Source organism: Salvelinus namaycush, chromosome 32, assembly GCF_016432855.1.
Source record: "Salvelinus namaycush isolate Seneca chromosome 32, SaNama_1.0, whole genome shotgun sequence".
Classification (NCBI taxonomy): domain Eukaryota; kingdom Metazoa; phylum Chordata; class Actinopteri; order Salmoniformes; family Salmonidae; genus Salvelinus; species Salvelinus namaycush.
Window position 1 is genome coordinate 1,247,441 of NC_052338.1, and position 15,526 is coordinate 1,262,966.

Consider the following 15,526-nt stretch of genomic DNA (forward strand, 5'->3'; position numbering starts at 1 on the left):
TTTTTTCTTTTATAAAAAAATTTGGTCTGGTCCTTTTCGCTTTGTTGGATTTGACTCTTGAAGACCTGTCTCACCTCAATGGTTTGCTCCCTCCAAGGCGTAGAGGTTCAGTTGCTGCCTCTGTCTTTATAGTTACAGTGGAAAAGTCATCATTATAAAAGTGTTGTTTATTGACAAACTGGTCCGTCTCCTTTTGTTTTTCCCTTGGGTTTTCTTCTTGGCTTGCCCGGGTAGGGTTTGCAAGGCCCTGCCAGGCCTGCTTGAGGTTCACTGTGTGGAACATGGTTCCACTAGCTTTTTGTAGTTGTCCTTAGCTTGGGTTATTTGTTGTTTTTCTGTCCTTTGCAGGGTTTTCAGTTCTTGGTTGCCAGCAGAAAAGGCTGTCTTTTTCGTCTTGCTACCAGGGTCTAGCCGTGTGTGTGTGTGTGTGTGTGTGTGTGTGTGTAGGCAGGCGCACACGTGTGTAGTTATTCCAGCATTGATTTACTCTGGCTCTTCCATAACCCATAACTCTCCCCCTTTTTTTTTCTCCCTATCCCCACTCCCTGTCTTCCCTCTCTCCTCCAGGCCAAGCACCTGCAGAAGCCCTATGAGATCAACCTGATGGAGGAGCTGACTCTGAAGGGCATCACCCAGTACTACGCCTACGTCACTGAGAGACAAAAGGTCCACTGTCTCAACACACTCTTCTCCAGGGTAAGCCATCGCACTATCGACCACAAACGCATGTGAATGTAGATGTAGTCTGGAATGTGGGCACACCATAGAGCCTTTACAGGCAACCTTTATTAACATTTGTCTAACTCGGTGGTTCCCAAACTTTTTATAGTCCCGTACACCTTCAAACATTCAACCTTCAGCTGCGTATACCCCCTCTAGCACCAGGTTCAGTGCACTCAAATGTTTTTTGCCATCATTGTAAGCCTGCCACACACACACGCAATACGATACATTTCTTAAACATGTGAGTGAGGTTTTTGTCCCAACCTTGCTCGTGGGAGTGACTTGCTCTTATAGGACCAGGACACAAATAATAATAATCAATAATTTTGCTCTTTATTTAACCATCTTACATATAAAACCTTATTTGTTTATACAAAATTGTCAGTAACTCACCACAGGGTAATGAAGGGTGTGCTTGAAAGGATGCACATAATTCTGCAATGTTGGGTTGTATTGGGGAGAGAGTCTGTCTTAAATCATTTTCCACACAGTCTGCACCTGTATTTAGTTTTCATGCTAGTGAGGGCTGAGAATCCACTCTCACATAGGTACTTGGTTGCAAATGGCATAAATGTCTTAATAGCACGATTTGCCAAGGCAGAATACTCTGAGCGCAGCCCTATCCAGAAATCTGGCAGTGGCTTCTGATTAAATTATATTTTCACAGAACCACTTGTTGCAATTTCGATGAGGCTCTCTTGTTCAGATATCGACAAGTGGACTGGAGGCAGGACATGAAAGGGATAACGAATCCAGTTGTTTGTGTCGTACGTTTCTGGAATGTACCTGAGTAACTGCGCACCCAGCTCACTCGGGTGCTTCGCTATATCACATTTGACATAGTCCTTAAGCTTGAGTTCATTTTCACCCAAAATATCATACAGTGATGAGACCTGCGTGCTGTCCTTGTTAATGCAGACGGAGAAGAGCTCCAACTTCTTAATCATCGCCACAGTTTGGTCCCGCACATTGAATATAGTTGCGGAGAGTCCCTGTAATCCTAGATTCAGATCATTCAGGCGAGAAAAAACATCACCCAGATAGGCCTGTCGTGTGAGAAACTCGTCAGACACGTGAAAATTATAGTCAGTAAAGAACTTTAAGCTCATCTCTCAATTAAAAAAAACATGTCAATACGTTGCCCCTTTATAACCAGCACACTTCTTTCTGTATGTTGTAAAAGCGTTACATGGTCACTGCCCATATCATTGTATAATGCAGAAAATACACGAGAGTTCAGGGACCTTGCTTTAACAAAGTTAACCATTTTCACTGTAGTGTCCAAAACGTCTTTCAAGCTGTCAGGCATTGCTGCAGTGTACCCAAGTGACGTCGGGAGCAACTGCTTGCACGCGTGTTACCACTCCACTATGTCTACCTGTTATGGCTTTTGCGCCTTCAGTACAGATACCAACACATCTTGACCACCAAAGTCCATTTGATGTCACAAAGCTGTCCAGTAAAAAAATATCCTCTCCTGTTGTCCTGGTTTTCAATGGTTTGCAGAAGAGGATGTCTTTCTTAATTGACTCCCCCCCCCATAAACATAACGAACATATACCAGGAGCTGTGCCAGGCCCACCACGTCTGACTCATCCAGCTGTAGCGCATAGAATTTACTGGCTTGATGGCGACGCAGTAATTGTTTCGAAACATCTCCTGTGTTATCACTGATGCACAGTGAAAGTGTTTGATGAAGGCATTGTGTTTTGCGGGTACTATTTAATAAAGCTGCCAGTTGAGGACTTGTGAGGCATCTGTTCCTCAAACTAGACACGAATGTACTTGTACTCTTTCTCAGTTGTTCCGGGGCCAAAAATATAATACTTTCCCCCAAACCTTCTCAATTTAACGTTACTTGCAAAGTAAGCTTACATGGCAGAAGTATACCATGAGTAAGTTTTTATCATTTGTATCTATTTGTTATTTTCAAACTTTGCCATGAAATGAGAAGCAGTACTACAGAACCATCGCCGGACCGGCACATTAGATGGCACATTCCTCACTTGCTAGATGCGCAATTAAAGGGGATTTACACTTCAATCAAAATGTGTTATTTCTCTTCCAGCCCTATAAATAAATTGTCCTCTGATGTAATTTCAGCATTGACGAGGACTCAAAACATCCAATGTTTCTCTATCAACAATTGTTATTGAGAGTGAAAAACAAAAATAAATTTAAACAAAATACAGCAATAAAGTTTGAGTTAAATATCAAACATAAGTCAGATTTTTTTTTTTTAGGGCCCCCCCTTTGTTTTATTTCCCATTATTTGACTTTGTATATTGGCAGAACAGTGCACTACTTTCTCTTGTACACTAAGGACCTGGGGAAGAGAATAATGTGCCTATGTAATGGCTAGGAAAAAAATTGTAGCTGGCTATTTTTTTAAATATTTTTTTTCTAAAATTATCTCATGCTAGAAAAGGTTGCAGACTGCTGATTTAGATATCCTTGAGTTATACAGTGTGTCAAAGTAGGCGACCAGTGTTTTGAATGGTGTACAGTGAGTGAATTTTAAAGCAGATAGTGTTAACAAACTAGCATAGCCTACCTATGTATTTTGCTTAGTGGCGCGCACTGTTGAGTTTTGGCCACATGAGAGATGCAGTGGTGTATGTCTTACTGTAACCTTATTCTATGCTTTTATATTTGTTGCTGTTATGTAGGAATACTGTTGTGATCTTGCAGACATTTGATCTAACTTTAATCAACAAGCACCATTTGCCAGAGTAGCCTGTTCTTTACTAGCCTGGGAACCAGTCTCTTTAGCTAATCCACTCCATGTCATGTGCCAAAGAGACTGGCCTTCCTGCCATCTTCAAATATGAATATTCTATAATGAGTTTGAGGAGTACAGAGGATTTGATTATGTAAATATTGGACCTTTTTTTTTTGGACCTTTTTTGTCCAGACGAAAAACAGTCTGTCAAGTTGCTATCTCATGTCTAAATTCTCACACTAAATACAAACTGCAATTCCAACCACAAAATGTCTTAGTTTTGATTTTAAGTCTCAAAATACAAAAAAACTTGCCTAGCCAAAAGCTACATTTTAGTTTTTTACGTTCTATTTTTGAGGGCCAGATGTTGTCATGGAACATATTAATCTTATTTCCAATGAGCAACTCTGCCGTAAATCCTGCGCATATTGAATGTTGAGATTGCCGAAAGGCCAATCTCTTTGCAATGTCCGGGAAAAGTTGGAACCGCAGCCACTGATCTGTTAAACCCACTTCAGAAATGTTTACATTCATGTTAAACCATTGCCTAAGACCTGCCAGAATCCCATATGTATTTTTGTTTAAGGCTTTGAGATTCTCATTATAATGAAAAGTGCTATATGAAGTACATCTCTGAATGTTTGTTAGTTTTAACATTTCCTTTCTCAGTTGCAGATCAATCAGTCCATCATCTTCTGTAACTCCACCCAGAGAGTTGAGCTGCTGGCTAAGAAGATCACCCAGCTGGGCTACTCCTGCTTCTACATCCACGCCAAGATGATGCAGGTCATCAATTTAGATTCACGCTTATTGTCCTACAAGAGGAAAATCTGCGGCCACTTTAAAAGGAGGGGAAACGTTATCAGGGGTTGGAACCAAAATCATTTTCCAATTGTTTCGTTCTGAATATAACTTTTTTGTTCCACTGTTCCGACCAGCAAAATAACGTTCTGAACCCATTTAATCCCCAAAAGAGTAACGGCTTATCTTTCCTTTTTTAAACTTCTAAAATTGTATTTCTTTTTTTGCTCGACATTGGTGAAGTAATTTAATCAATGTAGATAGATCAGCTTGCTATGGAGCAGGCAAGCTATTTACATGCATTGGACAGACGAGTGAAGGATGCGACTGAAATTTGCCAGGTCGAGCGAGGGTGGAGGAGGCTTTGCTTGAAGTGCTGTGCATCTTATGACATGCATCTGAATTAGGCCCACAGAATTATAACTTATTCAAAGTTCCTTCATAGAAGCTATGGTATGTCTTTTGAAGTGTGTGCAGAGCGGCAACAGAATTAAAATAAAAACATGTCTTACTGTAGTTAATAAATCCAATGTGAAACATGATCACTGCAGTATTCTTAACTAGCATTGAAAAGGTTAATTCAATCTTTAATTAAAAATATATCTTCTGAATCACGCTTGTAATGTCAGTAGGCTACTAGACTATGCTTCTGAGGGGCAGGCTGCCTGCACACACTGGCAAAGATTTTCTGGCAGGCAGACACTGGAATACATTTGAGTGAAAGAGTGGGCTTTGTTTTATTGTGGGACTTGCCCTGAACGTAAAAAATGTTATTAACCGGTTCCCATGCTTTTAAAAATAACGGTTCTGTTCCGGAACTGTATAGATCACTTTCATTTGTGGTTCTGATTCTGTTCCTTTAAGAATGTTCTGTTCCCTGAACCGGTTCCAACTCCTGATTTTTATTATTATGGTCTACAAACCATACTAGATTTAATGAAGAACAGATTTGTATTTATTGACCTACAAGAGAAAAATCTGACCAAAGAGGAGACGACCTTTGGACAGAAATATGGGGAATATATGAGTTTGTGCTAGTCAATGTATGGGAGCCATGAGAAAATATGCAATTCTGAGGTTGTGTTCAGTGCTCTCATGCAGTGTTCTTTTAATCCTCACAGGAGTACAGAAACCGTGTGTTCCACGACTTCAGAAATGGACTCTGCAGAAATCTTGTCTGCACTGGTACGTGTCCACAGGGCTCTAAAGTGCGACCATTTTGGTCACATATGCTCCTAAATATTTAGCTGTGCGACCTGGAATATTAATTTGGGAGCACCATTGTGTCTAGAAAAACTAGTCTGACAAGTCTGATGGGTGACAATATTAGCCTATCACTTGTGAATCATATCATCACTTGTAAATGATACCCAGCATAAGAAATAATGCTGTTTTTTCGTGACTTTTTCGAATCAGTCAGCTACCTCAAGTAGCCAAGGCATATATATTATTTTGTGTCCCAACTAAAGTGGCCAAAAAAACTTCTTAGGGATCGGACCCTTTTTTGACATACCCATATCTAACTGCCTGTAGCTCAGGACCTGAAGCAAGGATATGCATATTCTTGATACCATTTGAAAGGAAACGCTTGGAAGTTTGTGGAAATGTAAAATTAATGTAGGAGAATATAACACATTAGATCTGGTAAAAGATAATACAAACACAAAAAAATGCGTTTTCTATTTATTTTTTGTTCCATCTTTGAAATGCAAGAGAGGCCATAATATATTGTAGTTTAGGTGAAATTTTGATTTTGGCCAATAGATGGCAGCAGTATGGGCACATTTTCAGATTGATCCAATGAAGCACTGCAATATCGGACAATATTTTGTATCAAGTCTGCCAAAATGTGCTGAATTGGTCAATTGATACATTTTCAAGTACATAACTATAGAGGACAGACACAAATGATATGGTAATACAACATATAATTTTACACACTCCCAGGAATGTCATACATGATGGATCATTAGCTTATACACTTTCACACATCTAGCAGGGTTGGTGTGGAGCCAGAGACAGCAGGGGTTCAAACTGTAGAACCCAGTTCCTAGATTGACATAGGCTAGTGCTTTTGCTGTGAGGTAGGCCTACTCATATTGTTGGCAGACAGAAGTAAATGTGGACAGTTCTTCCAATATCTTCAATATGCACCTCGGAATTGGATATGGATGCGCGCAGTTGCATCTCTAATGTGTCTCTCCACTTGTGGCCTGTGAGAAAGACCCGATCACGTGATGGAGCGCGCATCACTCAGGGGGAGGTGCACAATGGCCGCAAAAGGCATGGATTTTTTTTTAGGGTGCGTTACAGCCACCGACGGGATGCCGCCGTGAAATTCTAGGCAATATCAAGTCCTTGTCAAATTGTGAATGAGTGATCTGATGTAGTGTGTGCAGCCTGTGCAAAAAAAAAACTAGGCAGAGCTCATGCCTTTCAAGCTACTTTTTAATCGCAGCATGCAGCCTTACAATGTATTAGAAATCCAAACATATAGCCCAACATTTGTAGAAATAAAGTTACATGAATAACTCTAAATTAAGCATATAGGAATATCTATTTCTTTGTTAACCGCTCAACACAGAATAGCCGCATGTGGGCACTCCCTCAAATCGTTTGTGGAGAGAATATCCTTTCTATTTTATTCATTTTCGTTCAATTGTATTCTTCATACTATAAAATAATGATAATAATAATAATTCTAAGCAAATCTTGTCTGCTAAATGTAGCCCATAGCCACATCAGGACAACTCAAAGTATGCTATTCTGTTCTTCAGAAATAGACTACATTTTTTTCATATGCTTCTTTAGACCTGTCTAAAATAATGTATTTATTGTGAAGGTGTAGGCGATATAACATGGATTTAGGAAGCCAGGAGATGCTAAATGTGTGTATGTTAATTCACGCTCAATTACCGTGAGACCAACAGTTTTATTTGCATGACAATCACTGGCTGACAATTTGGTGACAGCCACATCCCTAGCAGCAACCTATCCTCTATTTATTTTCTATAACTGATTTGAAGGGGAAGCACTAATCATGTTTATGCAACCTAATAATCACCCTTTAGAATACTTCCGGAACTAACTTCATTTTTTATTATAAATTGAGAATCTACAATCGAAATTGGCCCACGCTAGTCGTCATTGATTGGGATGCATGTGAAGTTGCACAGTGGTTTTATACCAATGAGCGACCCGACCAAATTCAGAAATGTGACTTTCATTGAGTCTGAAGCGGTAGATCTGGTGTGTGTGCGCTATTTCTATGCTTCCCGTAATTTTTATTTTTTATTTTTTTTACTTTCGGTTTTGTGCACCAGCTGAAAATACAATATTTATTGTTATTGGAAAGATATTTCACAGCGGTTTAGATGGTACAATGATTCTCTACAAAATTAGGTGAACTTGGCGGTATACTGTATTTCGATTTTTACGTTCTGTAACAGTATTTGAATGTTTTGAAAATATTTTGAAAATATGCTTTGCAGTGAAAGCAATCCAAGCTTTTGTGAGCGTATCAATCAATGCTACAACAGCTAGCCCCAAATTAGCATGGTCACAAAAGTCAGAAAAGCAATACAATTAATCGCTTACCTTTGATAATCTTCGGATGTTTGCACTCACGAGACTCCCAGTTACACAACAAATGTTATTTTTGTTCGATAAATATTATAATAACAAAAAAACAAAACAAAAACGATTAAAAAATAACAAAAAAACGCCATTTGGGTTGCGCGTTATGTTCAGAAAACCAAAGCCTCGTTCCGTTCGACGAAAATTCCAAAAAGTATCCGTAATGGTCGTAGAAACATGTCAAATGTTTTTTATAATCAATCCTCAGGTTCTTTTTAACAAACATAATCGATAATATTTCAACTGGACCGTAACCTATTCAATAAAAGAGAGAAAGAAAATGGAGAGCTACCCCTCTCGCGCGCAGGAACTAATCAGAGGACACCTGACTAGTTTTGAAAAATCTCGCTCATTTTTCAAAATAAAATCCTGAAACTATGTCTAAAGCCTGGTCACAGCCTGAGGAAGCCATTGGAAAAGGAATCTGGTTGATACCCCTTTAAATGGAAGAAAGACGGGCAAGGAAACACGGGTTAGATTTTCTCAAGTTTTTGCCTGCAGAATCAGTTTTGTTATACTCACAGACAATATTTTGACAGTTTTGGAAACTTTGGAGTGTTTTCTATCCTAATCTGTAAATTATATGCATATTCTACGATCTGGACCTGAGAAAATAGTCCGTTTACCTTGGGAACGTTATTTTAAAAAATATATTTAAAAAAAATCAGTCTGACCCCTAGCGTCAAGAGGTTATAAGTGATACGCCGTGTGTATTTTTTTTAAATTGTTTACTCCACTACTTGAGTCGTCTCTATCTATGCCGCTTTCCACACAGACCTATCCCCGCCCAGTCACTCAAGGAGCGCATTTGTTGTTTCTTGACCACGAGACACTTACGTTCAGTCTGCATGGTCAATGCAGCACATGCAACATTGTTGATCACAACAAAGCTGTTCTCACTTTGCTTCTTAATATAAATCCACTAGTATTCTATAATTACACTTAGATTGTTTCTTACATCTGCGAGCCGCTAATCGCTAGTTAGCTGGCTGGCTACATGAAGTAGTTAAGAGAAAGATTATAGGGTCCCCTAGGAAACACTTATTAACACTTCGGTTCCTACCCTGTCACAATAACTCCACCTGATATTTTCATTCGTTGTCATGTCAAACAATAGTGTTCGAAGTTCCCACTACAGTAATCCCTCGTTTATCGCGGGGGTTACGTTCCGAAAATGACCCGCGATAAGTGAAATCCGCGAAATAGAAAACTTTTTTTTTTTTTTACAATTAGCAACTATTACATGTATACAAATACAGTGACTCACGTGTAGGCCGTTTCACTGCTCTTCAGACTGGGCCGCTGCATCCTGACTGCGCTCTGCAGTGTTCTCTTCTTCTGAAGCCCGCGGTGCAGGTGTGTTTGTTCGGGAGAAGAACATAGTGATAGGCAGCTGTTGTCGCTCTTTTTTCTTCTTTGCAAAAAGATCCTTGTACACCGACATGCCACCATCGATTACGTTGGAGAACTGTAATGAACGGCTCATCAAAGGGTCCCATTCCTCAGCTACTCGCTTAAGTTCAGTGGCCACTTTATCTGAGATAGGTAGCATCTTCCGCCGTTTGGGCCCATCCGCAGGTGCTTTTGTCGGTCCAGGCCGTTTCGTCGACATTATGGGTTTAGGAGATGTTCGAAATTACAAGATAATTTGGCCAACTTAATGTAAATTTGCCAAGCTGTTTTATGTACGTACACATAACTGCACGACACGACAAAATGATAGCACAATTCGTAGCATGTTTTGATACAAGAAGCGGGAGTGAGTTTTTAGCGAATCAGAATGCAGAGCACAATGCACCAAAAAAAAAAAAAAAATGCATTATGAAAATCCGCGAAATAGCGAATCCGCGATAAGTGAACCGCGAAGTGGCGAGGGATCACTGTATATTCAAATTATTTTGCATTTTAGTCATTTAGCAGAAGCTCTTAACCCTAATCCAGAGCGAGGTAGGGTCACGGGCTACTCATCAAACAAATGTAGAACTTTTGTCATTCAAAAACATAATGCCATCACTTATTTTTTATATACCGTGATATATTTTGGCTATGTCTCACCTGCCCTAGGCAAACAATTGTATATTCTTTTGCAACCAGGAAATGGCTGAGCAAATTCTGCATATTGCACGTCCATATACATTTTTCTGAATATTTTGTTTGGTTATATCAGATTTGACATGGGTATGTAGTACAGTTGATTAAACTGTTTTATGGTTTACTGTTTGAAACAGATCTCTTCACTAGAGGTATTGACATCCAGGCCGTCAATGTCGTCATCAACTTCGACTTCCCCAAGAATGCTGAGACATACCTGCATCGCATCGGACGATCAGGTATGGAAACCTTTTTTATGTGCTTCTTTTGGTATTATGGCAATGCTTTCTATCAAATCTGTTCTGTTTTGAGAACCTGGCCACATGTTCATTCCATCCCTCTGTGATATTGTCTCTCAGGGAGGTTTGGCCACCTGGGCCTGGCCATCAACCTGATCACCTCTGAAGACCGCTTCAATCTGAAGTCCATCGAGGACCAGTTGGTCACCGACATCAAGCCTATCCCTGGCAGCATCGACAAGAGCCTGTACGTGGCAGAATTCCACGCCACCAACCCCAATTGCGAGGAGGAGCTGAAGGAGACAGGCCGCCAACAGGTGGAGCCCTAGGACTCCTCAACTGGTGAGTCATTCCCTCTAACATGAAATATGGCAAATTCCTCAGAAGACTAGTTGGACCCAGTACTTTATTGTTTATATAGGCAGTCTTTTATTTGTATATATTTTTATTTATATATAGTACCAGTCAAAAGTTTGGACACACCTACTCATTCAAGGGGTTTTCTTTATTTTCACTATTTTCTACATTGTAGAATAATAGTGAAGACATTAAAACTATGAAATAACACATGGAATCATGTAGTAACCAAAAGTGTTAAACAAAACAAAATATATTTTATTTTCTTCAAAGTAGCCACCCTTTGCCTTCATGACAGCTTTGCACACTCTTGGCATTCTCAACCAGCTTCATGAGGAATGCTTTTCCAATAGTCTTGAAGGAGTTCCCACATATGCTAAGCACTCTGCGGTCCAACTCATTCCAAACCATCTCAATTTGGTTGAGGTCAGGTGATTGTGGAGGCCAGGTCATCTGATGCAGCACTCCATCACTCTCCTTCTTGGTCAAATAGCCCTTACACAGCCTGGAGGTGTGTTGTGTCATTGTCCTGTTGAAAAAAACAAATGATAGTCCCACTTAGCACAAACCAGATGGGATGGCGTATCACTGCAGAATCCTGTGGTAGCCATGCTGCTTAAGTGTGCTTTGAATTCTAAATAAATCACTGACAGTGTCACCAGCAAAGCACCATCACACCACCACTTCCATGCTTCACGGTGGGAACCACACATGCGAAGATCATCCGTTCACCTACTCTGCCTCTCTCAAAGACACGGCGGTTCAAACCAAAAATCTTTAATTTGAACTCCAGACCAAAGGACAAATTTCCATCGGTCTAATGTCCATTGCTCGTGTTTCTTGGCCCAAGCAAGTCTCTTCTCCTTATTGATGTCTTTTAGTAGTGGTTTCTTTGAGGTAATTAAACCATGAAGGCCTGATTCACGCAGTCTCCTCTGAACAGTTGATGTTGAGTTGTCAGTTACTTGAACTCTGAAGCGTTTATTTGGGCTGCAATTTCTGAGACTGTTAACTCTAATGAACTTATCCTCTGCAAATCAAATTTTATTGGCAACATACGTGTCTAGCAGATGTTACTGCGGTTGTAGTGAAATGCTTGTGTTTCTAGCTCCAACAGTGCAGTAATATCTAACAAGTAATATCTAACAATACACACAAATCTAAAGCAAAGGAATGGAATTAAGAATGTATAAATACTTGGACGAGCAATGTCAGAGCGGCATAGACTAAGATACAGCAGAATAGAATACAGTATATACATATGAGATGAGTAATACAACATATGTAAATCTTATTAATGTGACTAGTGTTCTACTATTAAAGTGGCCAGTGATTTCAAGTCTATGTGTATGGGGCAGCAGCCCCTCTGTGCTGGTGATGGCTGTTTAACAGTCTGATGGCCTTGAGATAAAAGCTGTTTTTCAGTCTCTCTGTCCCAGCTTTGATGCACCTGTACTGACTTTTCCTTCTGGATGAGAACAGGCAGTGGCTTGGGTGGTTGTCTTTGATCTTTTTGGCCTTCCTGTGACATCGGGTGCTGTAGGTGTCCTGGAGGGCAGGTAGTTTGCCCCGGTGATGCGTTGGGCAGATCGCACCACCTTCTGGAGAGCCCTGCGGTTGTGGGCAGAGCAGCTTCCGTACCAGGTGGTGATACAGGATGCTCTCAATTGTGCATCTGTAAAAGTTTGAGGGTTTTAGGTGTCAAGCCAAATTTCTTCAGCCTCCTGAGGTTGAGGAGGAGCTGTTGCGCCTTCTTCACCACGCTGTCTGTGTGGGTGGACCATTTCGGTTTGTCGGTGATTTATACACCGAGGAACTAGAAGCTTTCCACCTTATCCACTGCGCTCCCGTCGATGTGGATAGGGGGGTGCTCCCTCTGCTGTTTCTTGAAGTCTACGATCAGGTCCTTTTGTTTTGTTGACGTTGAGTGAGAGGTTATTTTTCTGGCACCACACTCTCACTTCCTTCCTGTAGGCTGTCTCGTCATTGTTGGAAATCAAGCCTACTGTTGTTGTCATAGGTAACGCTGGCTCTTCCTTTCCCTCATGAGCCAGTTCCATCATAGCGCTTGATGGTTTTTGCGATGGCACTTTCAAAGTTCTTGACATGTTCTGTATTGCCTGACCTTCATGTCTTAACGTTATGTTGGACTGTCGTTTCTCTTTGCTCATTTGAGCTGTTCTTGCCAAAGTAAGGACTTTGGTCTTACCAAATAGGGCTGTCTTCTGTACACCAACCCTACCTTGTCACAACACAACTGACTGGCTCAAACGCATTAAGAATGAAATAAATTCCACTATTTAACTTAACAAGCCACACCTGTTAATTGAAATGCATTCCAGGTGACTACCTCATGAAGTTGGTTGAGAGAATGCAAAGCTGTCATCAAGACAAAGGGTGGCTACTTTGTATATTGATTTAACACTCTTTTTTGTTACTACATGATTCCATAAGTGTTATTTCATAGTTTTGATTTCTTCACTATTATTCTACAATGTAGAAAATAATGAAAAACCCTTAAATGAGGTGTGTCGAAACTTTGGACACACGTACTCATTGGACTGGTACTATATATTTTATTTATATACTTTTTTTTTTGGTGCATTCGGGAAGTATTCAGACACCTTCACAAATTTTGTTACATTACAGCCTTATTCTAAAATGTATTTTTGTTTTAAATGTAAAAGCACAAACTCAGTACTTTGTTGAGGCACATTTGGCAGTGATTACAGCCTCGAGTCTTCTTGGGTATGACACTACAAGCTTGGCACACCTATATTTGGGGAGTGTCTCCCATTCTTCTCTGCAGATCCTCTCAACCTCTGTCAGGTTGGATGGGGAGTGTCGCTGCACAGCTATTTTCAGGTCTCTCCAGAGATGTTCGATCGGGTTAAAGTCTGGGCTCTGACATTGTCTTGTCCCGAAGCCACTCCTGTGTTGTCTTGGCTGTGTGCTTAGGGTCGTTGTCCTGTTGGAAGGTGAACCTTCGTCCCAGTCTGAGGTCCTGAGCACTCTGGAGGGAGCAGGTTTTCATCAAGGATCTCTTTTACTTTGCTCTGTTCATCTTTCCCTCAAGCCTGACTAGTCTCACAGTCCTTGCTGCTGGAAAAACATCCCCACAGCATTATTCTGCCACCACCATGCTTTCTGTAGGGATGGTGCCAGGTTTCCTCTAGACGTGACACTTGGCATTCAGGCCAAAGACTTCAATCTTGGTTTCATCAGACCAGAGCATCTTGTTTCTCATGGTCAGAGTCCTTTAGGTGCCTTTTGGCAAACTCCAAGCGGGCTGTCATGTGCCTTTTACTGAGGAGTGGCTTCCGTCTGGCCACTCTACCATAAATGCCTGATTGGTGGAGTGCTGCACAGATGGTTGTCGTCCTGGAAAGTTCTCCCATTTCTACAGAGGAACTCTGGCGCTCTGTCCGTTACCATTGGGTTCTCGGTCACCTCCATGACCAAGGCCCTTCTCCCCCGATTGCTCAGTTTGGCTAGACGGCCAGCTTGGTGGTTCCAAACTACTTCCATTTAAGAATGATGGAGGCCACTGTGTTCTTGGACCTTCAATGCTGCAGACATTTTTTGGTACCCTTCCCCAGATCTGTGCCTCGACACAATCCTGTCTAGGTCGTCTACGGACAATTCCTTCCACCTCATTCCTTGGTTTCAGACACCCCACAGCTGTGGGGTGTCTGAAAGGTGTGTGCCTTTCCAAATCATGTTCAATCAATTGAATTTACCACAGGTGGACTCCAATCAAGTTGTAGAAACATCTCAAGGATGAGATGATCAATGGAAACAGGATGCATCTGAGCTCAATTTCGTGTCTCATAGCAAATACTGTCTCATGCCTGAATACTTTCGTGTCTCATGCCTGAATACTTTAAAAAAAATAATGTTTTTATACATTTGCAAAAATATTATCTGTTTATGCTTTATCATTATGGGGTATTGTGTGTGTGTGTGTGTGTGTGTGTGTAGATTGAGGATTTTTTATTTAATCCATTTTAGAAAATAAGAATAACGTAACAATATTTGGAAAAAGTAAAGGGGTCTGAATACTTTCTGAATGCACTGTATGTCTGACATGCCAGTGAAAATGGCTAATATTTTAGGTCAACCCTAACTTGTATCTGAAAGGGCTCAGATGTGTGTAAGGAATATGGTAAATTCCTCAGATGGCAAGCTGACTCCGTTACCATCTTCCTTATGTCGATCAAATAATTGTGGCTATAAAAGGGATACGGGATATATTGAATTGGGCGCAGGTGTGTGTGTGTGTGTGTGAGAGAGAGACACCTATCTTTTTAATCCTTGCCACCTTATCTTCCATCCAGGACAACAGGATGTACCCGGCTTTTGCACAACATTCAGCTCTTGCAGCTCAGGCACCTCTTCAACTTATCTTTTCTCAACCTTCAGAACCTGGCACATGGATGTATTTGTTTTTGCTGATTTGTATGTTCTGTTCTTGTTTCCCCTTTTATTTCATTAAGAGATGCCGTCATTTTTTTTGGCTGAAATAGTCTTAACCATGTTGTTTTGCACCAAAGGTAACTTGCCAAATGCACACTGATTTGAGTTATCAGTCCTTTTTTGGCTTAAGACATGTAGACCTGTTTTTTTGGGAGATTGTATCCTGGTATTGCAAGGTAATATTCAGCTGAAAAACTTGAGATAGTTGAGGAACATTGCCTTTAAAAAAAGTAAGAACCGTGCAAAATATTGATCCAAGTTGTATTGTTTCCTGCTGAATACGTCATCCACTTTTATGGCTAGTAGGTTTGGGCGATATACTGTACACTGGGGTATTTTGAAATACTGACTGATTTTCAAAACAGTTTTAAAATATATTTTGGGGGGGGATTGGGGGCACCTGGAGGCTGCAGGGTTGTGTGCTTATAAATATACGAAATCTAAGATGTCATTATAATTTAGATCCACCTCTGGTCTCCAG

General features: G+C 40.7%; 1 protein-coding gene across 1 annotated transcript in view; it reads left to right on the forward strand.

Annotated features, from left to right (window-relative positions):
* Nucleotides 1-15,174, forward strand: part of LOC120027515 (probable ATP-dependent RNA helicase ddx6) — a 36,904-nt gene extending 21,730 nt beyond the window's left edge. Inside the window, exons 9-14 of the mRNA XM_038972477.1 lie at nt 568-696; nt 4,115-4,231; nt 5,368-5,431; nt 10,111-10,212; nt 10,333-10,554; nt 14,907-15,174. Of these exons, the coding sequence (XP_038828405.1) occupies nt 568-696; nt 4,115-4,231; nt 5,368-5,431; nt 10,111-10,212; nt 10,333-10,541 (621 nt within the window). The 3' untranslated portion in view covers nt 10,542-10,554; nt 14,907-15,174. The remainder of the gene's footprint in view (nt 1-567; nt 697-4,114; nt 4,232-5,367; nt 5,432-10,110; nt 10,213-10,332; nt 10,555-14,906) is intronic.
* The last annotated feature ends 352 nt before the right edge of the window (nt 15,175-15,526 follow it).